The sequence below is a fragment of the Oncorhynchus mykiss genome, chromosome 3 (genome assembly GCF_013265735.2).
Source record: "Oncorhynchus mykiss isolate Arlee chromosome 3, USDA_OmykA_1.1, whole genome shotgun sequence".
NCBI classification, from domain to species: Eukaryota; Metazoa; Chordata; class Actinopteri; order Salmoniformes; family Salmonidae; genus Oncorhynchus; species Oncorhynchus mykiss.
In genome coordinates, this window is record NC_048567.1 from 6,353,093 (window position 1) to 6,377,241 (window position 24,149).

At 43.9% G+C, this 24,149-nt stretch overlaps 2 protein-coding genes across 2 annotated transcripts; both read right to left on the minus strand.

Moving 5' to 3' along the window:
- Positions 1–1,002: 1,002 nt before the first annotated feature.
- On the minus strand, positions 1,003–24,090 carry LOC118944880 (DNA repair and recombination protein RAD54B-like). The gene is made up of 15 exons (XM_036967065.1): positions 23,681–24,090; positions 23,188–23,360; positions 21,301–21,496; positions 5,640–5,861; positions 5,146–5,445; positions 4,868–5,030; positions 4,431–4,656; positions 4,193–4,279; positions 3,912–4,036; positions 3,720–3,855; positions 3,199–3,489; positions 2,967–3,130; positions 1,956–2,217; positions 1,518–1,761; positions 1,003–1,435 (listed from the first exon to the last, which is right to left on the minus strand). Exons 2-15 carry the CDS (start codon positions 23,353–23,355, stop codon positions 1,215–1,217), a joined length of 2,805 nt encoding a protein of 934 aa, XP_036822960.1. The 5' UTR covers positions 23,356–23,360; positions 23,681–24,090; the 3' UTR covers positions 1,003–1,214.
- Positions 14,229–18,969, minus strand: LOC110487828 (fibrinogen silencer-binding protein). The gene is made up of 2 exons (XM_036967053.1): positions 17,642–18,969; positions 14,229–15,040 (listed from the first exon to the last, which is right to left on the minus strand). Exons 1-2 carry the CDS (start codon positions 18,055–18,057, stop codon positions 14,470–14,472), a joined length of 987 nt encoding a protein of 328 aa, XP_036822948.1. The 5' UTR covers positions 18,058–18,969; the 3' UTR covers positions 14,229–14,469.
- Positions 24,091–24,149: the final 59 nt, after the last annotated feature.

Consider the following 24,149-nt stretch of genomic DNA (forward strand, 5'->3'; position numbering starts at 1 on the left):
AAAGCACTCACAAACTTCTACAGATGCACAATCGAGAGCATCCTGTCGGGCTGTATCACCGCCTGGTACGGCAACTGCTCCGCCCACAACCGTAAGGCTCTCCAGAGGGTAGTGAGGTCTGCACAACGCATCACCGGGGGCAAACTACCTGCCCTCCAGGACACCTACACCACCCGATGTCACAGGAAGGCCATAAAGATCATCAAGGACAACAACCACCCGAGCCACTGCCTCTTCACCCCGCTATCATCCAGAAGGCAAGGTCAGTACAGGTGCATCAAAGCAGGGACCGAGAGACTGAAAAACAGATTCTATCTCAAGGCCATCAGACTGTTAAACAGCCACCACCAACATTGAGTGGCTGCTGCCAACATACTGACTCAACTCTAGTCACTTTAATAATGGAAAGATTTATGTAAAAAATGTATCACTAGCCACTTTAAACAATGCCACAATATAATGTTTACATACCCTACATTACTCATCTCATATGTATGTACTGTACTCTATACCATCTACTGCATCTTGCCATCTTTATGTAATACATGTATCACTAGCCACTTTAAACAATGCCACTTTTATATGTTTAAATAATCCTACATTACTCATCTCATATGTATATACTGTACTCGATGCCGTTCTGCACCATCACTCATTCATATCTTTTTATGTACATATTCTTCATCCCTTTACACTTCTGTGTTTAAGGTAGTTGTTGTGAAATTGTTAGGTTAGATTACTCGTTGGTTATTACTGCATTGTCGGGAACTAGAAGCACAAGCATTTCGCTACCCTCGCATTAACATCTGCTAATCATGTGTATGTGATCAATAACATCTGCTAACCATGTGTATGTGACCATTAACATCTGCTAACCATGTGTTTGTGACCATTAACATCTGCTAACCATGTGTTTGTGACCATTAACATCTGCTAACCATGTGTTTGTGACCATTAACATCTGCTAACCATGTGTATGTGACAAATAACATTTGATTTGATTCATCTTGTTATTTCTGCAACAGAAAAAAAGACTGATGGAATACACAGTATAACGTAGCAGTTTATTCCATAATTTACACGTTCTCTTCTATCAAACTGTAAAAACAGTAGAGAATATAAAGACAGAATAACATAGTCCAATGTTTCTCAGAAAGGGACACTTCTTTGGTCTCTGCATAAGGTCATTTGCGGAAAGCCTGTGTGTGTGTGTGTTACTGAGTGATGTGTGAGATGGTGGACTGGAAGGCGAAGGAGATGTGGGTTCGTGCATGGTCCAGGTAAGCATCTCTGAAGGTGTGTGTGTCCCCTGCGAAGTGTCTCCACTGTATCAGCTCTGACATGCTCAGATGCTTCTGCCTTGCCCCACCACGGTCACCTTGACGACCCAGCTGGCACGGCCTATCAGACGCAGGCGCCTCATCCTCTCCTTCTTCTATAATACACACAAGAAACACATTAAATAAAAACACAAGCAGACAACGGGTGTGATTATATATATATATATCCGTCCATACTGCAGCTGCAGTGTAGCAGCTCGTGAGTGAGACAGGGTGTGTCCGTCAGACTGAAGAGATCTCGCAGCTCATTGGAGGAGAAGCTGGTGTGCTCCGCCCCTTTCCCCAAGTCCACCACTGTCCCAGAAAGCCCCTGTTTGGACACCTGCCTCTGGAAGATACGCTCCTCTATGGTACCTGCAGTGAGCAGGCGGTAGATGTGAACAGTCTTCTTCTGTCCGTCTCTCCACACTCGTGACATTGCCTGGAGGGGGACAGACACACAGACAGACACACACACATCAGCCCAACTATCACATCAGGAGGAAGGCCTCTTCCTCATCCTCACTCCTCCAAGAGCATAGCAGGTACTGACTGACCAGTAACGTGTAAATGTGTGTTTCAGATGTGAACGAAACATACACTAATGCTGGTGAGTGAGAGTGTGTGTGTGTGTACCTGTATATCGTTGGCAGGGTTCCAGTCGATGTCGTATAGGACCAGGTGGGAGGCGCCGATCAGGTTAAGCCCCAACCCTCCGGCTTTAGAACTCAGGAGGAAGAGGAAGTGGGCGGAGTGAGGGCTGTTGAAGTTGTCCACCAATCGCTGCCTCTGGATGGTGGGGGTGTTGCCGTCCAGGCGACAGTAGGTGTAGCCCAGGTGGACACACAGGTCCTGGAGTAGGTCTAACGTCTGAGTGTAGTTGGACACCAACACCACCCTGTACACACACACATATTCACACACACAGGATCAAGATGGTCAAAATCATCTCACGGTTATGTGTCAGAGTATGAGTGTGTCAACCATAGAATTAGAATACTAGACATGAACCTTCTTACGATGGTCTAAAGATCAACCATGTTGGTCAGGGAGTTCTGTGATAAGATATTGTGCTGTGATAAGATATTGTATAAAGTAATGCATTTTAAGCCAGCCAGTTTTAGAGGAATGATTATAGAAATGTTTCTAATTAACTGCCAACATTCCATTGAAACAACACAGTCAATCAGTTGATGATGGGACTGAGACAAGTTGTAAATGCAACATATAACAGCTTTCCAAGAAAAATGTTGACATTTATGGTCTGTTTACATATATTTCAAAGGCTATTTATAAAGATAATGTGTATAAAATCCATATAAATTGTATTTATAATTATATGACAATATTTTAGGTTGACAATAATTCTATTACACAATTTCTGATATCACATGCTTTGGTTTTATTTTCCTCTATAAGAAACATCTGGATTCTGCCTCTATGGTCATTCATTCCAATTAGACAGGTTTGGATTTCTCCCTGGCCAATATGGCTGCCATTTTCACTCCATTCTGGACCTTTGAGGGTTTATGACAGCCCATCTAGTAATTTAATAGGATCCCTATGGTGTCAACAAACCAATGCCAGTGTGCCTGGATCCCTGGACACACTTCATACTAACATGCACACACATACACACACACCTACCTGTCAGTAGGGCTGAGGTGGTGAATAGTGGTCAGAAGGTCAGACAGGACCAGTAATTTCCCTGAGTCAGCTGTACTGAAGCCCCCAGAAGAGTAAGACTCTGGAAAGACACCTCTTAGCCCTTCATACAGAGAACCCTCTGCTGAGCTGCCATCAGAACGCTCCTGGAACACACACACAATCATCATCATCATCATTGCTGTCATCATCATCGTGTCTTTGTGTGTCATACCTGTACAGTGGAGTAGAGCAGTCCTGGGTGGTTGCAGAGCTTTTTCAGGGCGGTGATGCAGGCGAGGTGTGTGTGAGTCTGTGTCGACCCCTGTAGACAGGCTCGGATGACACGGTGCGAGAGGAGAACCTGGTACAGCTCCCGCTGCAAGGAGGAGGGGCTACAGAACACTGTCCAATCAAGACGAGGTGGCAGGTAGCGGTTGATGATCTCTTGGGTCCGCCTCAGAATAAACAGACCAGTCAGACGAGAGAGCTCAGCCGCTCGCTCCTCCCCCAAAACTCTCTCCTCCTACAGGGAGAGATATAGAGAAGGAATGAAGGGAGAGAAAGAGATGGAGACAGTACCTCAGTGCAAGAGGGCTGTTGTGAGCGTACAATAGAGAGATAGTGTAGAGGTATAGAGACAGAGAGTGTAGATGGGTAATGTACCTCAGTGCAGATGGGCTGTCGTGAGCGTACAATAGAGAGATGGTGTAGAGGTATAGAGACAGATATAGAGAGTGTAGATGGTTAATGTACCTCAGTGCAGATGGGCTGTCGGGAGCGGAGGATTGGCTCCTCGTACACCTTCCTGTAGGCAGCAGACGACCCCAGAATTCCCGGGTTCACAAACTCTATGATGGCATAGAACTCCTGCAGGTCATTCTGGACAGGATAGATGAGAGAAGACTAGGAGAAAGTAAAAGGTCAATAAAACAGAGGGCTGTGTGTGTACCTGTCAGAATAACTCTGCGTGTACAGCTGAGACCGCTGAGGGCAGAGGAAGTCTTGATGCTGCTGTTCTTCAACCTGTGACCCTCATCACAGATCACCAGCCCAAACTCCAGCTTCTGTACCTACACAACACACACACACAACGTTATAATGTCCCATGCGTGTATCATCCAGTGTACTCCTAATCTGTGTAATTTAGGAGTTGAGGTGTAATTCAACAGTGTTGTAACAGTGGTACTTCCCACCCCTGTTAGATAAGCTGCTGTGAACCAACTCACCACTTCCAGAGAGCGAAGCAGCATCTCATAGCTGATCACTAATACACTGTGGAGAGTAGACGCTGCAAACAGCTCCACCCTCTGGTCCTAATGACCAACACAACACGGAACACACACACACACATCACCATATGGATCAGAAACAGCACTACAGGGAAACACACTCCCCCTCTTCCTCCTCCTCCAAACACACCCCTACCTGGTTAACAGTGTAGACGCTGATCAAACACAGCCCTACCTGGTTAACAGTGTAGACGTTGATCCTCTCACAGCCAAGCCACTTCTTAAACTCCGCCCCCCAGTTCTGCACCAGGCTGCCAGGGGAAACCACCAGCACAAGCTTAGCAACCGGCTTCCCGCCGTATGGGCCCTGCTTTAGCAGCGTCCATGTCAAAGCCACGCTCTGGAGGGTCTTACCCAGACCCATCTCATCTGCCAGGATAGCACCGTACCTACATGTAGCCCTGACACACACACACACACACACACACACACACACACACACACACACACACACACACACACACACACACACACACACACACACACACACACACACACATATTCAATCAAAGTAAATAAATAGCAGCCCCAGCACAGAGCCTTGTGGAACACAACATTACATTTTGGAGTGATCAGAGGATTCATCATGAGCGGACACACATCTCCTATTACCTCATCCCCATGACACACTCGTAGAGGAACAGCAGGCCGTCTCGCTGGTGGGGTCGGAGGTGAGTGGTCAAGTAGGGGTCAACCACCACATCCACCAGTGGGAGGCCTGCCTTGTTATACGCCCACTGGTGATTGGTTGAGGGCCGGGGCATGACAATGGCTCCTACACACACCATTAGAGAGATGATGAGTGTGGTGTGTTTGAAGTGTGTGAGAATGTGTAACTTCATGTGTGTGTGTGATGAGAGAGAGAGTGTGCTGTATGTCTGTGTATTTACCTGGTGCTAGAGGGTCATGGCGTGGTTTACAGGGCCCCTCCTCCTGAGGCTTGGCCACTCCCCTATCAGTCTCTCCGCCCAATAGCGTCGGACGGCAGAACGGTTTGGAAGCTGGGCGTTGTGAGGGGGGAGGAGCTGATATCTTAGGCTCCTCCTTCTCCACATGGACGTCAAGGAAACAGCGGCCCTTATTGTAGTTCAGCTCTGATACGAGTCCCATCACCTCCACCTGTTTAGCTCCTATCATCAAGGTCTCTCCTTCACCCAGCGATGCCAGCTCTGATACCTTATAGCCACTACCTACACACACAATCTGAATCACTCTCCGATGCACTCGGAAAATTACCCTATCAGGGCCGCTCTCCGGGCCACAGAGTAGCCCTAGTTCTGGACTAAAACCACTTTCAAATCAGAATTCTCCATTGACCATGATTTTTAGTCAAGGACTATGTTTAATCTGTGTTAGGGGAAACCTAAAATGTTCACACACTCACCCTTGCCGATGTCCTTGCCCTCCATGTCTTTAAGCGTGGCGGTACGCCCTCGTGTCACCAGGACAGCGTCTCCCTGCCAGCGTTTGTGTTTCCTCCCACTGGCTTTACACCACATCACACTGAAGTACCGCGGCCCGTCAGAACCAGCACCGCTACCAGACCCTGCCCCGACCCCAACTGGACCACAGCCTCCTGCCGGACTCTGTGAGGAACATCTGAAATCTGAAACCCAGAAAACATCAACACTAATAATCAGAGCATTAACACACACATTACTGCTCACACAAACAGCAGCCTCCAAACTCTAAATATACTGGAACAAACACCAGGAGGCAAGTTGCTCAACTCTAAATATACTGGAACAAACACCAGGAGACAAGTAGCTCAACTCTAAATATACTGGAACAAACACCAGTGGAGACAAGTAGCTCAACTCTAAATATACTGGAACAAACACCAGGAGACAAGTAGCTCAACTCTAAATATACTGGAACAAACACCAGGAGACAAGTAGCTCAACTCTAAATATACTGGAACAAACACCAGGAGACAAGTAGCTCAACTCTAAATATACTGGAACAAACACCAGGAGACAAGTAGCTCAACTCTAAATATACTGGAACAAACACCAGTGGAGACAAGTAGCTCAACTCTAAATATACTGGAACAAACACCAGGAGACAAGTAGCTCAACTCTAAATATACTGGAACAAACACCAGGAGACAAGTAGCTCAACTCTAAATATACTGGAACAAACACCAGTGGAGACAAGTAGCTCAACTCTAAATATACTGGAACAAACACCAGGAGACAAGTAGCTCAACTCTAAATATACTGGAACAAACACCAGTGGAGACAAGTAGCTCAACTCTAAATATACTGGAACAAACACCAGGAGACAAGTAGCTCAACTCTAAATATACTGGAACACACACCAGTGGAGACAAGTAGCTCAACTCTAAATATACTGGAACAAACACCAGGAGACAAGTAGCTCAACTCTAAATATACTGGAACAAACACCAGGAGACAAGTAGCTCAACTCTAAATATACTGGAACAAACACCAGTGGAGACAAGTAGCTCAACTCTAAATATACTGGAACAAACACCAGGAGACAAGTAGCTCAACTCTAAATATACTGGAACAAACACCAGTGGAGACAAGTAGCTCAACTCTAAATATACTGGAACAAACACCAGTGGAGACAAGTAGCTCAACTCTAAATATACTGGAACAAACACCAGGAGACAAGTAGCTCAACTCTAAATATACTGGAACAAACACCAGTGGAGACAAGTAGCTCAACTCTAAATATACTGGAACAAACACCAGGAGACAAGTAGATCAACTCTAAATATACTGGAACAAACACCAGTGGAGACAAGTAGCTCAACTCTAAATATACTGGAACAAACACCAGGAGACAAGTAGCTCAACTCTAAATATACTGGAACAAACACCAGGAGACAAGTAGCTCAACTCTAAATATACTGGAACAAACACCAGGAGACAAGTAGCTCAACTCTAAATATACTGGAACAAACACCAGTGGAGACAAGTAGCTCAACTCTAAATATACTGGAACAAACACCAGTGGAGACAAGTAGCTCAACTCTAAATATACTGGAACAAACACCAGGAGACAAGTAGCTCAACTCTAAATATACTGGAACAAACACCAGTGGAGACAAGTAGCTCAACTCTAAATATACTGGAACAAACACCAGGAGACAAGTAGCTCAACTCTAAATATACTGGAACAAACACCAGGAGACAAGTAGCTCAACTCTAAATATACTGGAACAAACACCAGTGGAGACAAGTAGCTCAACTCTAAATATACTGGAACAAACACCAGGAGACAAGTAGCTCAACTCTAAATATACTGGAACAAACACCAGTGGAGACAAGTAGCTCAACTCTAAATATACTGGAACAAACACCAGGAGACAAGTAGCTCAACTCTAAATATACTGGAACAAACACCAGGAGACAAGTAGCTCAACTCTAAATATACTGGAACAAACACCAGGAGACAAGTAGCTCAACTCTAAATATACTGGAACAAACACCAGGAGATTAGTAGCTCAACTCTAAATATACTGGAACAAACACCAGGAGACAAGTAGCTCAACTCTAAATATACTGGAACAAACACCAGGAGACAAGTAGCTCAACTCTAAATATACTGGAACAAACACCAGTGGAGACAAGTAGCTCAACTCTAAATATACTGGAACAAACACCAGGAGACAAGTAGCTCAACTCTAAATATACTGGAACAAACACCAGGAGACAAGTAGCTCAACTCTAAATATACTGGAACAAACACCAGGAGACAAGTAGCTCAACTCTAAATATACTGGAACAAACACCAGTGGAGACAAGTAGCTCAACTCTAAATATACTGGAACAAACACCAGGAGACAAGTAGCTCAACTCTAAATATACCGGAACAAACACCAGGAGACAAGTAGCTCAACTCTAAATATACTGGAACAAACACCAGTGGAGACAAGTAGCTCAACTCTAAATATACTGGAACAAACACCAGGAGACAAGTAGCTCAACTCTAAATATACTGGAACAAACACCAGTGGAGACAAGTAGCTCAACTCTAAATATACTGGAACAAACACCAGGAGACAAGTAGCTCAACTCTAAATATACTGGAACAAACACCAGTGGAGACAAGTAGCTCAACTCTAAATATACTGGAACAAACACCAGGAGACAAGTAGCTCAACTCTAAATATACTGGAACAAACACCAGTGGAGACAAGTAGATCAACTCTAAATATACTGGAACAAACACCAGGAGACAAGTAGCTCAACTCTAAATATACTGGAACAAACACCAGGAGACAAGTAGCTCAACTCTAAATATACTGGAACAAACACCAGGAGACAAGTAGCTCAACTCTAAATATACTGGAACAAACACCAGGAGACAAGTAGCTCAACTCTAAATATACTGGAACAAACACCAGGAGACAAGTAGCTCAACTCTAAATATACTGGAACAAACACCAGGAGACAAGTAGCTCAACTCTAAATATACTGGAACAAACACCAGGAGACAAGTAGCTCAACTCTAAATATACTGGAACAAACACCAGGAGACAAGTAGCTCAACTCTAAATATACTGGAACAAACACCAGTGGAGACAAGTAGCTCAACTCTAAATATACTGGAACAAACACCAGGAGACAAGTAGCTCAACTCTAAATATACTGGAACAAACACCAGTGGAGACAAGTAGCTCAACTCTAAATATACTGGAACAAACACCAGGAGACAAGTAGCTCAACTCTAAATATACTGGAACAAACACCAGGAGACAAGTAGCTCAACTCTAAATATACTGGAACAAACACCAGGAGACAAGTAGCTCAACTCTAAATATACTGGAACAAACACCAGTGGAGACAAGTAGCTCAACTCTAAATATACTGGAACAAACACCAGGAGACAAGTAGCTCAACTCTAAATATACTGGAACAAACACCAGTGGAGACAAGTAGCTCAACTCTAAATATACTGGAACAAACACCAGGAGACAAGTAGCTCAACTCTAAATATACTGGAACAAACACCAGGAGACAAGTAGCTCAACTCTAAATATACTGGAACAAACACCAGGAGACAAGTAGCTCAACTCTAAATATACTGGAACAAACACCAGGAGACAAGTAGCTCAACTCTAAATATACTGGAACAAACACCAGGAGACAAGTAGCTCAACTCTAAATATACTGGAACAAACACCAGGAGACAAGTAGCTCAACTCTAAATATACTGGAACAAACACCAGGAGACAAGTAGCTCAACTCTAAATATACTGGAACAAACACCAGGAGACAAGTAGCTCAACTCTAAATATACTGGAACAAACACCAGTGGAGACAAGTAGCTCAACTCTAAATATACTGGAACAAACACCAGGAGACAAGTAGCTCAACTCTAAATATACTGGAACAAACACCAGGAGACAAGTAGCTCAACTCTAAATATACTGGAACAAACACCAGGAGACAGGTAGCTCAACTCTAAATATACTGGAACAAACACCAGGAGACAAGTAGCTCAACTCTAAATATACTGGAACAAACACCAGGAGACAAGTAGCTCAACTCTAAATATACTGGAACAAACACCAGGAGACAAGTAGCTCAACTCTTTTTCAGTACAAGATACTGATTGGTCTTTTACATAAGCTAAAGCAGGAAGGTATGAAAGCGTGAATTCCTATTTTAAATGTATGTAGTTCTGTCCATTAATGTTCTGTATTATGTCATGTTTCATGTTTTATGTGGACACCAGGAAGAGTATCTGCTGTTTCAGCAGCAGCTAATTGGGCTCCTAATAATAAAATACCACACCCTGAACCAAGGCTTTGAATTGCTCTTTAAAATACATTTGTTTTCAATTCTGTTATTGACAGCAGCAACATACAATTTAGAAATGTGTGAATTGCGTGTGTACACAAATGTCAAATTATGATTCACTAAGGTTTTCAGCAAGATCTGCTGAGTGGCAGTTCACATGTTCACCAGCAGAGGTTGCTACTTCACTGAGGCCTCCACCCTACTTGCAGCCTGAGACTTTCCTACAGTGCCATGCCCAGGATGAGACATCAGGCCTGGGCCGCAAAAGGCTGTCCAAGCCATTTCACTATATTTATCTCTAAAGAGGGTCTCCCTTGCCTTACAGAGAAACATTTAATCCAGTTTCCTCTAGCATTACCATATTAGGACTGTATAGTCACTGTAGTTGTTAAGCATCACTGCATCTGTGCTTTACCTCACTTCTTCACTAGTGTAACAGTTACCTGCAGACAGGGTCTGAATTAAACATTCACCCTTACACGTAGCAGGCTTACAGTGAAGATACATTCATATTGAGTCCAGACCGAAGGGGAAAGGTGAGGAGAGATACAGTGCCTTGCGAAAGTATTCGGCCCCCTTGAACTTTGCGACCTTTTGCCACATTTCAGGCTTCAAACATAAAGATATAAAACGGTATTTTTTTGTGAAGAATCAACAACAAGTGGGACACAATCATGAAGTGGAACGACATTTATTGGATATTTCAAACTTATTTAACAAATCAAAAACTGAAAAATTGGGCGTGCAAAATGATTCAGCCCCCTTAAGTTAATACTTTGTAGCGCCACCTTTTGCTGCGATTACAGCTGTAAGTCGCTTGGGGTATGTCTCTATCAGTTGTGCACATCGAGAGACTGAATTTTTTTCCCATTCCTCCTTACAAAACAGCTCGAGCTCAGTGAGGTTGGATGGAGAGCATTTGTGAACAGCAGTTTTCAGTTCTTTCCACAGATTCTCGATTGGATTCAGGTCTGGACTTTGACTTGGCCATTCTAACACCTGGATATGTTTATTTTTGAACCATTCCATTGTAGATTTTGCTTTATGTTTTGGATCATTGTCTTGTTGGAAGACAAATCTCCGTCCCAGTCTCAGGTCTTTTGCAGACTCCATCAGGTTTTCTTCCAGAATGGTCCTGTATTTGGCTCCATCCATCTTCTCATCAATTTTAACCATCTTCCCTGTCCCTGCTGAAGAAAAGCAGGCCCAAGCCATGATGCTGCCACCACCATGTTTGACAGTGGGGATGGTGTGTTCAGCTGTGTTGCTTTTACGCCAAACATAACGTTTTGCATTGTTGCCAAAAAGTTCCATTTTGGTTTCATCTGACCAGAGCACCTTCTTCCAGATGTTTGGTGTGTCTCCCAGGTGCCTTCTGGCAAACTTTAAACAACACTTTTTATGGATATCTTTAAGAAATGGCTTTCTTCTTGCCACTCTTCCATAAAGGCCAGATTTGTGCAATATACGACTGATTGTTGTCCTATGGACAGAGTCTCCCACCTCAGCTGTAGATCTCTGCAGTTCATCCAGAGTGATCATGGGCCTCTTGGCTGCATCTCTGATCAGTCTTCTCCTTGTATGAGCTGAAAGTTTAGAGGAACGGCCAGGTCTTGGTAGATTTGCAGTGGTCTGATACTCCTTCCATTTCAATATTATCGCTTGCACCGTGCTCCTTGGGATTTTTAAAGCTTGGGAAATATTTTTGTATCCAAATCCGGCTTTAAACTTCTTCACAGCAGTATCTCGGACCTGCCTGGTGTGTTCCTTGTTCTTCATGATGCTCTCTGCGCTTTTAACGGACCTCTGAGACTATCACAGTGCAGGTGCATTTATACGGAGACTTGATTTCACACAGGTGGATTGTATTTATCATCATTAGTCATTTAGGTCAACATTGGATCATTCAGAGATCCTCACTGAACTTCTGGAGAGAGTTTGCTGCACTGAAAGTAAAGGGGCTGAATAATTTTGCACGCCCAATTTTTCAGTTTTTGATTTGTTAAAAAAGTTTGAAATATCCAATAAATGTCGTTCCACTTCATGATTGTGTCCCACTTGTTGTTGATTCTTCACAAAAAAATACAGTTTTATATCTTTATGTTTGAAGCCTGAAATGTGGCAAAAGGTCGCAAAGTTCAAGGGGGCCGAATACTTTCGCAAGGCACTGTATTTGGGGGTGAGGGGCTAAAGAAGAGGGGAAGAGAGAGGGATAGAAAAGGGAGGTTGGAGAAGGGAAGAGAGAGGGATAGAGAAGAGAGAGGGATAAAGAAGGGGAGGTTGGAGAAGGGAAGAGAGAGGGATAGAGAAGGGAAGAGAGAGGGATAGAGAAGGGGAGGTTGGAGAAGGGAAGAGAGAGGGATAGAGAAGGGAAGAGAGAGGGATAGAGAAGGGGAGGTTGGAGAAGGGAAGAGAGAGGGATAGAGAAGGGGAGGTTGGAGAAGGGAAGAGAGAGGGATAGAGAAGGGGAGGTTGGAGAAGGGAAGAGGAAGATGATAAAGCACAAAACCAAACTAGAAAAACTATTTTAAAAGAAAACAATGAAACCACAGATCTGAACAACAAACACTGAACATCACACCACTGTACATCACACCACTGAACATCACACCACTGAACATCACACCACTGAACATCACACCACTGAACATCACACCACTGAACATCACACCACTGAACATCACACCACTGAACATCACACCACTGAACATCACACCACTGAACATCACACCACTGTACATCACACCACTGAACATCACACCACTGAACATCACACCACTGAACATCACACCACTGAACATCACACCACTGAACATCACACCACTGTAACAGCAACACCCCCTTCTAAACCCCCTCATCACCTATCACCTTCCCTCCTAATGGGATGGTAAAGCAACACAGGGTTTTGAACCAAATGAAACCAGTCAAAATAGTACCCGTTTTAAAACCAGTGATAGGAGCGCCTCTCGTCTGACAAAAGCAGAGATCTGTATTGTCTTTAACTCCAGTCATAACTCAACCGTAGTCACCACACACACTGTCCCACACGCAAACACACTGTTTAAATCCTCACTCAAAACACACACTTCATTATGCAAATACACTGTTCAAAAGGCCCAGTGCAAAACTAGATTTCCCTGTGTTTTATATACAGTACCAGTCAAAAACTAGATTTCCCTGTGTTTTATATACAGTACCAGTCAAAAACTAGATTTCCCTGTGTTTTATATACAGTACCAGTCAAAAACTAGATTTCCCTGTGTTTTATATACAGTACCAGTCAAAAACTAGATTTCCCTGTGTTTTATATACAGTACCAGTCAAAAACTAGATTTCCCTGTGTTTTATATACAGTACCAGTCAAAAACTAGATTTCCCTGTGTTTTATATACAGTACCAGTCAAAAACTAGATTTCCCTGTGTTTTATATACAGTACCAGTCAAAAACTAGATTTCCCTGTGTTTTATATACAGTACCAGTCAAAAGTTTGGACACAAATACTCATTCAATGGTTTTTATTTTTAATATTTTCTACATTGTAGAATAATAGCGAAGACATCCAAACTATGAAATACCACATATGGAATCATGTAGTAACCAAAAAAAGCAGCATCAGCTGACCTAGCCTCCACAATCACCCGACGTCAACCCAATTGAGATGGTTTGAGATGAGTTGGACTTCAGAGTGGAGGAAAAGCAGCCAACAAGTGGTCAGCATTTGTGGGAACTCCTTCAAGACTGTTGGAAAAGCATTCCTCATGAAGCTGGTTGAGATAATGCCAAGAGTGTACAAAAATGTCATCAAGACAAAAGGGTGGCTACTTCAAAGAATATAAAATATATTTAGATTTGTTGAACACTTTTTTGGTGCAATATGTGTTATTTCATAGTTTTGATGTCTTCACTATTATTCTAAAATGTAGAAAATAGTACAATTGAATTAGTAGATGTGTCCAAACTTTTGACTGGTACTGTATATTTCCACACTGAAATTTCAGCCTGTTTTGGTGGGATGGAGTTTTGACTTGCCTGGTGACATCACCATAAATGTGTTAATAGACCAATAAGAAAGAGAGTTCCAAACCATTCTGCCAATAATAGTTTGTTATCAGTTTTCCCCTCCCCACTCAGACCACTCGCAGACAATCCTAGCAAAATTCTTACTTGAGAAATTCGCCAATAATCTATTTTTGTCTCTTTTTGAGCATTTTAATAGAAAACAATCACAGTAATGTAATTCATTGTTACCCAGAAATGATTTGAGAGAGAAGGCTGCATTGGACCTTTAAATCCTCCCTCAAACTCACTGTTCATCACACAAACATTATTTCTCGGGCCAAACCCCTCTTCCACACGCTAAACACAGACATAGAAACAGTTCAGAGCATCCTCCTGAGTTCCATATGGTCAGCCCAGTCAGGCCATGGGTGTGTTAGTTATAGGGGCAGTGGAAGTCCATGTCTCAGCCTGGCTGCCCTCAGTTTCTCTACTTTGATTTTTGCTCTCAGAAGCTCCTCCTCCAGTTCCTGCTTCCTCTTTAGCCCCTCCCTCTTCTCCTCCAGGTATACGCCCATCTTTCTATGATTGGTCATGACCTGCTCGTGCTCCTCCTTGGCCAGCTGAAGGGGACGGAGCCTGTCAGGGTCACAGCGGGGGTAGTGGTCATGAGGGTAAAGGTCACGTTGCAGTGGAACGGGTGAGGTGGAGAGGGGCAGGACGACAGAGGATGGGCAGGGAGAGAGGGAGCCGTCATAACCATGGACACTGCCCAAGTCCTCATCTTCCTCCTCCGCCCCCTCTCCTCCTAGCACCACCCCCACACGCGTGGAGAGGATGGTCAGGTCTGGCGGAGGCTTCACGTCCACGTCCTGGTCCAGCCTGACCACATCCTGGTCCAGCCTGACCACATCCTGGTCCAGGTGGTGGGTGACGGGGTTTGATGGGTAGTCTGGGAGGGAGGAGCTGCTGCCAGGTTGCTCCATGGGAGAGTCATGCTTATACATCACCCTGCAGATAAACAGAATAATACATCTTTATTACTGTCTCATTATACATCACCCTGAAGATAAACAGAATAATACATCTTTATTACTGTCTCATTATACATCACCCTGAAGATAAACAGAATAATACATCTTTATTACTGTCTCATTATACATCACCCTGCAGATTAACAGAATAATACATCTTTATTACTGTCTCATTATACATCACCCTGAAGATAAACAGAATAATACATCTTTATTACTGTCTCATTATACATCACCCTGCAGATTAACAGAATAATACATCTTTATTACTGTCTCATTATACATCACCCTGCAGATTAACAGAATAATACATCTTTATTACTGTCTCATTATACATCACCCTGCAGATTAACAGAATAATACATCTTTATTACTGTCTCATTATACATCACCCTGCAGATAAACAGAATAATACATCTTTATTACTGTCTCATTATACATCACCCTGCAGATAAACAGAATAATACATCTTTATTACTGTCTCATTATACATCACCCTGCAGATTAACAGAAAAATACATCTTTATTACTGTCTCATTATACATCACCCTGCAGATAAACAGAATAATACATCTTTATTACTGTCTCATTATACATCACCCTGCAGATAAACAGAATAATACATCTTTATTACTGTCTCATTATACATCACCCTGCAGATAAACAGAATAATATATCTTTATTACTGTCTCATTATACATCACCCTGCAGATTAACAGAATAATACATATTTATTACTGTCTCATTATACATCACCCTGCAGATTAACAGAATAATACATATTTATTACTGTCTCATTATACATCACCCTGAAGATAAACAGAATAATACATATTTATTACTGTCTCATTATACATCACCCTGCAGATTAACAGAATAATATATCTTTATTACTGTCTCATTATACATCACCCTGAAGATAAACAGAATAATACATCTTTATTACTGTCTCATTATACATCACCCTGCAGATAAACAGAATAATACATCTTTATTACTGTCTCATTATACATCACCCTGAAGATAAACAGAATAATACATATTTATTACTGTCTCATTATACATCACCCTGCAGATTAACAGAATAATATATCTTTATTACTGTCTCATTATACATCACCCTGCAGATTAACAGAATAATATATCTTTATTACTGTCTCATTATACATCACCCTGCAGATTAACAGAATAATACATCTTTATTACTGTCTCATTATACATCACCCTGCAGATAAACAGAATAATACATCTTTATTACTGTCTCATTATACATCACCCTGCAGATTAACAGAATAATACATCTTTATTACTGTCTCATTATACATCACCCTGCAGAGAGAATATGGAATAGAATACAGCTTTATTACTACAGCCATACATGTATAAGTGGCACTAGGTGGGGGTATTGAGAGTATTCAATCAATCAAATGTATTTATAAAGCCCTTTTTACATCAGCCGATGTCACAAAGTGCTGTACAGAAACCCAGCATAAAACCCCAAACAACAAGAAATGCAGGTGTAGAAGACCGGCTGTGTAGAAACACAACCGGTCTTCGGGATGGTCAAAAACATTCTCCTTAAAACCCTTTTCATGACCATCTCATACTTTGCTAAAGAATGCATTCTCCTACTGTGGGCTAACACCTCTCCTACGTTTCAAATGTGATTGACCAGATTCGTCAGTCCATGCCCTGACGAATTGAGGCTGTTGAGGTCAAGAGTGTGAGCATGAGGAGTGTGTATGTGTGCGTGTGTAAACTGATTGAGGTTAGCTCTGTGTTCAGTTCTATAGAGCAGCCCCTTCATAGTAGAGTTCTACAGGGCAGCCCCTCCCCTCTAATTACTAGAAGAGCTCTACAGAGCAGCCCCTCCCCTCCAATTACTAGTAGAGTTCTACAGAGCCAGCCCCTCCCCTGTAATTACTAGTAGAGCTCTACAGAGCAGTCCCTCCCCTCCCCTCTAATTACTAGTAGAGTTCTACAGAGCAGCCCCTCCCCTCTAATTACTAGTAGAGCGCTACAGAGCAGCCCCTCTCCTCTAATTACTAGTAGAGTTCTACAGAGCAGCCCCTCCCCTCTAATTACTAGTAGAGCTCTACAGAGCAGCCCCTCCCCTCTAATTACTAGTAGAGCTCTACAGAGCAGCCCCTCCCCTCTAATTACTAGTAGAGCTCTACAGAGCAGCCCCTCCACTTTAATTACTAGTAGAGCTCTACAGAGCAGCCCCTCCCCTCTCTTGTTACTAGTAGAGCTCTACAGAGCAGCCCCTCTCCTCTAGTAGAGCAGCCCCTCCCCGCTCGTTACTAGTAGAGCTCTAGAGCAGCCCCTCCCCTCTCTAGTAGAGCAGCCCCTCCCCTCCTCTAGTTACTAGTAGAGCTCTACAGAGCAGCCACTCCCCTATCTAGTAGAGCAGCCCTCCCGTCTAGTTACTAGAGCTCTACGGAGCAGCCCCTCCCCTCTATTTACTAGTAGAGCTCTACAGAGCAGCCCCTCCCCTCTAGTTACTAGTAGAGCTCTACAGAGCAGCCCCTCCCCTCTCTGAGAGCTGTATAGAGCAGACTGTGTGTGTGTGTCTCACCTGTGCATCGTCGCTGGGTCTTTATCATGGTGAATAGCTCCGTGATGGAAAAGGTGAGGTATCATCTCCATCACTCTCCTGGTTGGTTCAGATATACTTCCTCTGTACTCTGGCTGGGCGTGTCTCCGTTGCATTACTTCCTGTTTGGCCGACTCCTTCAGCCTCTTGTAGAGGGTGCGTAGGCCCTGGGCAGTGCGGGGGGGCCTGTCCCCCCCCAGGACGTTGTACTGATCAGACACTGTGTCCCAGCACTTGTTCTTGTCCACAATGACAGCGTGCTTGTTGGTGTGCTCCTCCAGGATGAGAATGTGTGGGCGGACCAGCTTCAGCAGGTCCAGTTTCTCAGACAGGGTGAAGTTGGAGGAGCGAGCCTTACCCACCATACTGGACGACATGTAGACGGACCCAGACGCCATCTTAGAACATAGCCCAGGGAACCAGACTGGACCGAGCCAGGCCTAGACACCAGCACTAACTCAACACAATATCTCGCCTCTTTTCCTCTCCTTCTTTTGAGATTTGGTCTGGTTCTCTACCTCCCCTTTCTTTCTGTTCTGTGATGAGGCTCAGGCTAATACTGGTTTAACTCTCACTCACTCTCTTCCTTGTCCCTCTTCTTTCTCCCCCTTCATGGATTCTCAATCAAACAGTCTCTGTCTAACTGCATGTACTCTCTCTCATCCGAGGTCTTCTCTGCTCTGTGTTACACAACCCACACGGGCAACAATAAGAATCAGGCTTAACTAGGCCAGCCTCGTTTAGGCCCCCGCCTACCGCGGAGGGCTTTGGGTGAATTCCTCCCAGCTTAGGCTGACGCAGGCTAAAGCCGCTTAAACCCAGCCCGACCTACTTACAGCCCGGTCTCTCTAAACCTCAAACCAGCGCTCGTTCTAAGTGCTATACACCAAACACTAACATACGGGGGAATATGTGTGCTTACATGGGGAAATGCCGATGAAATTGTAAAGATGCATTTTCTTTATTCTTATTTCCGTTTAACTAGAAAAGAGGAAACGGCGCTGGTTTAACCGGGGAGGTGTGCGCGCAGCGCGAGTCCGTGCAAATGCGCGATTTTTTTTTTACACAAAGGAAAATCAGAGCTGCTTCTCAAAGAGAAACACACGAATCATCCGCCGACGGGAACAACAAAATGAGGGAAAACTAGTGAAACGCTAAAGAGAGAGGAAAAGCGGAGAAAGGAGAGACAGACAGAGGCACTAGTTGCTCTGAGAGGGAGGGGGACAGAGCGCGTGTGCTCACTGATCCCAGGCACAGCTCTAATCTGCCTCGCGCTGCCGATGCACTACCCACGCTCATTTGCATAATGCTGGACCTGCTGTCATTAAAACATAGGCTTGTTACAGTTGGCTAGGCTTCATTCAGAGTGTGTTTGTTTCACTGAAGCCCAAGCATCAAATAAATCCCTCTGCCAGTCCTAAATGGATAGACTAAATGTCGCTCACCTTAGAAAGGCGATATCGGTTTGCTGCATTTCCTTTCTAAAGCAGCATATACATGATCTTGGTTTCAAGGAAAAATTATAACCACAAATAGGTGTTAAGTGGCATAAAAAATTCCAACTCCAGGCACACGTGAGGGTTTGCAAATTAAAAATCCTTTAATATATAGTCATAGTTAAAATACACCAACGAGTATCGGCTAAAGCCTAAATCAGGCTGACAAAAATGAACAGCTTTTTAACTGAGCCTGTGGGTCTGAGAGCTGGTGCTCCAATACCGTTTGCCAGACGGTAGCAGAGTAAACAGTCTATGGTTAGGGTGGCTGGAGTCTTTGGCAATTTTTCAGGCCTTCCTCTGATATAGAGGTCCTGGATGGTAGGGAGCATGGCCCCAGTGATGCACTGGGTTGCCGCACCAACCTCTGTAGTGCTTTGTGGTTAAGTTGCAGAGGGAGGGGTTCAGTCCCAGGGTCCCTTCCCAGGGTCCCGTCCCAGGGTCCATAGGTTGGTGAGGTTCTTTCCCAGGCTGTATCACAACCGACCGTGATCGAGAATCCCATAGGGCGGTGCACAAATTGGTCCAGTGTCATCAGGGTTAGGGGAGGGTTTGTTCGGGGTAGGCCATCATTGTAAAATATGAATTTGTTCTTTACTGACTAGTTAAATAAAGGTTAAATAAAACAATACAAATAACACCCATTCTGCCAGTCACATTCTGTTAACGGTCCCCAAAGCACACACATCCCTGGGTCGCTGCTCTTTTCAGTTCGCTGCAGCTAGCGACTGGAACAAGCTGCAACACACACAGCCTTCTTGCCTCTTGCTAAGCCGTCATTGTAAATAAGTATACCGTGCCTTCAGAAAGTATTCAGACCCCTTGACTTTTTCCACATTTTGTTATGTTACAGCCTTAATGTCAAATTGATTAAATCACTTTTTTTCTCCTCATCAATCTACACACAATACCCCATAATGACAAAGCAAAAACAGGTTTCTAGAAATGTTTGCTCATTTAGATTTTTATTAAACTGAAATATCACATTTACATAAATATTCAGACCCTTTACTCAGTACTTTGTTGAAGCACCTTTGGCAGCGATTACAGCCTCAAGTCTTCTAGGGTATGACGCTACAAGCTTGGCACACCTGTATTTTTTCTCTGCAGATCCTCTCAAGCTCTGTCAGGTTGGATGGGGAACGTTGCTGCACAGTTATTTTCAGGTCTCTCCAGAGATGTTCGATTAGGTTCAAGTCCGGGCTCTGGCTGGGCCACTCAATGACATTCAGAGACTTCTTCCATTTAAGAATGATGGAGGCCACTGTGTACTTGGGGTCCTTCAATGCTGCGGAAATGTTTTGGTACCCTTCTCTAGATCTGTGCCTCGACACAATCCTGTCTCGGAGCTCTACGGACAATTCCTTTGACTGTGAGACCTTACATAGACAGGTGTGTGCCTTTCTAAATCATGTCCAAACAACTGAATTTACTACAGGTGGACTCCAAGTTGTAGAAACATCTCAAGGATGCTCAATGGAAACAGGATGCACCTGAGCTCAATTTCGAATCTCATAGCAAAGGGTCTGAATACTTAAGTAAATAAGGTATCAATTTTACATTTTGTATAAATTTAGAAAATATGTTTGAAAAACCTGTTTTCGGTTTGTCATTATGGGGTGGGCTGAGGATTTGTTTTTATTTAATCCATTTTAGAATAAGGCTGTAATGTAACAAAGTGCGGAAAAAGTCAAGGGGTCTGAATACTTTCTGAAGGCACTGTATGTTCTTAATAGAAAAATTCAGTTTATACCCGTGCCTCACCTTTTTGGGCCTTAAACTCAATCGTTAACCTATACAAAATCCCAGCATCTCTCAAACAATGTTTCAGAACATCTTTAGCAACAGCAGTGAAATGTAAACAATATATGCTACATAGTTAATATACTTCATTTCTTATGGCACACAAAATGTTCCTGACTATTCTTACCATCACCGTTGGTTTGTAGTAACTTTGTTTCTTTATAAATCTGTGATTTTCATCACCAGGATTTCTGCTTTTGACATAGAGAGTAAATCCAAAGCTTACCAGAAGTACTGCTCCACATTTAAATGCATTAGATCTACACCAGGAATACCTGGTTTCAATGGCAACGTTTACTGTGCCACCACCACAACCCACCCCACCTCCCATGTCTGACTCACCAGCTGGGTCTCCAGTGTTCTCCTCAGTAAAGAAAGGGTCTTCAGGCTCTAGCTCATTCTTCTTACTGTCTGCTGCACCTAGCACCCTGGCTAGAGCTCTGGACAGGCCTGGGGCTTGGGGGCTGCTCTTAGCCAGGCTGAAGGCCTTCACAGGCAGGGCAAGGGGCGGTGCAGGGGCTGAGAGGCTCCTCTGGATCTGCAAGGAAGGAGAACTGTTAGATAGGTCAGAGAAGGTCCACATGTCGCAATATGAGTGAAACCCTTTACACAGTCTTGGATAATGTCAAATAAATTAAAATGTTATTTGTCATATGCTTCGTAAACAACAGGTCTGGACTAACAGTGAAATGCTTACTTACTTCACACAGAGAAATAATAGAAAGAAACACGTAATAATAAAATAGATACACAATGAGTAACGAGAAGTTGACAAAAAAGCAATTCGTTAACTAACACCCCCTTACTAGGCCTGACTTTGCTGATAGCTACTTTCAGGAAAAATGTACTTACTATGACTGAGATGTGTGGTTGTTCCACCTAGCTATCTGAAGATGGATGCACTAACTAAGTAGCTCTGGATAAGAGTGTCTACTAAATGACTACAATGCAAAGTGTAAACCATTGAATTGTTTTTTTAAACAAACTATTTAGCAGTCTTATGGCTTGGGGCTAGAAGCTATTCAGGGTCCTGTTGGTGCATTGGTAGTGCTTGCCGTACGGTAGCAGAGAGAACAGTCAATGATTTGGGTGGCTGGAGTCTGAACATTTTTAGGGCCTTCCTCTGGCACCGCCTGGCATAGAGGTCCTTGATGGCAGTGAGCTTGGCCCAGTGATGTACTGGGTCGTACGCACTACCCTCTGTAGTGCCATGCGGTCAGATGCCAAGCAGTTGCCATACCAAGTGGTGATGCAGCCCCTCCACTACAGCCCTGTCGATATGAATGTGGGTGTGCTTGGCCCTCCGTTTCCTGTTGTCTATCATCGGCTCCTTTGTCTTGCTGACATTGAGGGAGAGGTTGTTGTCTCTGACCTCCTCCCTAAAGGATGTCTCATTGTTGTCGGTGATCAGGCCTGTCACCGTTATGTCGTCGGCAAACTTAATGGTGTTGGAGTCATGCACACACACACAGTCATGGTTGAACAGGGGGTACAGGAGTGGACTAAGCACGCACCCCTGAGGGGCCCCATATTAAGGGTGAGCATGGCGGATGTTGTTGCCTACCCTCACCACCTGGGGGCACCCTGACTGGAAGTCCAGGATCCAGTTGCAGAGGGAGATGTTCAGTCCCAGGGTCCTTACCTTAGTGATGAGCATAGAGGGCACTATGGTGTTGAACGCTGAGATGTAGTCAATGAACAGCCTTCTCACATAGGTGTTCCTTTTGTCCAAGTGGGTAAGGGCAGTGTGGAGTACAATACAGATTGTGTCATCTGTGAATCTGTTGGGGAGGTATGCGAACTGGAGTGGATCCAGGGTGTCTGGGATGATGGTATTGATGTGAGCCATGACCAGCCTTTCATAGCATTTCATGACTACAGATGCTACATGGCGGTAGTCATTTAGATAGGTTACCTTGGTGTTCTTGGGTACAGGGTCTATGGTGGTCTGCTTGAAACATGTAGGTATTACAGAATGGGTCAGGAAGAAGTTGAAAATGTCAGTTTAGACACTTCCCAGCTGGTCAGTGCATGCTCTGAGTACGCGTCCTGGTAATCTGTCTGGCCCTGCGGCCTTGTGAATGTTAATTTGTTAAAGGTCTTACTCACATCGGCTAGAGAGAGAAGTAGCTCCAATATGACTCCTATGCTTAGTTCCTTAATTACTACAATAGTAATAGGGGTCACATTTGTGGCTAAGGATGAAAGTGAAGTGGACCGTGTGTTCACCTTGTAGAGCACGTTCCCTGTGGAGAGTTTAGGGGCCAGAGGCTCCGGTTCAAGCAGAGTACCCACAGGGGGATCAGGACGACCAGCCAGTGAGGCTCCAGGAGGGACGAACCGGGGCTTCTTCGCCATGTTACCAAAGACCTGGCTGGGGGCCCCTGAGCGACGCATCCTGTCTGTGAGTGAGGGGGTGTTTGTAATATTTGATAAAATAATTTCACATCTATAAGAGGGCTTATGGGTAGCCAACCCTGAGCCCCCTGGAGAACAAGTACTAGTGGTTCTGGGTATGGAGGCTTTTGTTCCCTACTGTAACACCTTATTCCGCTAGCTAACTAGCTAATCAATGTTCTAGTAAGCAGCTGATTAGTAAAAGGCAGCTAGTTAAATAACAGATTTACATAACATAGTTGAACAGGGGGTACAGGAGTGGACTAAGCATGCACCCCTGAGGGGCCCCATATTAAGGGTGAGCATGGCGGATGTTGTTGCCTACCCTCACCACCTGGGGGCACCCTGACTGGAAGTCCAGGATCCAGTTGCAGAGGTTACTTCCATTCAGTGAACACGGCCCTTGAATAGTTAGTTCAGATCAATGAGATGTATGGGTTTATACCAATGATTAGTTTATACACGTCATTGTTGGTTCAGAAAGATACATTACGTTAACTGTTAGTGTAGTTAGTTAGCCCAAATTAGTGCAGAACACTTCAACATTGAACACTTAAACATTTTCATCTCATCGTCTATAACAACCAACTAGCTTGTGACAATATGTTGGAAAGATAACATAAGGCATAAATGTGTGTTTAACTACATACCTGTTTAGTCAAGCAAGCCTCTGCTATACAGTTAGTTACAAGAAAATAATGATACACAACTCTTCAGAGAGGAATTCTCCCGCTAAAGTGGCGTAAACTGCTATTGGCTACGTGTTACGTAGAGGGGTGGAGTCCAGTGTTAGT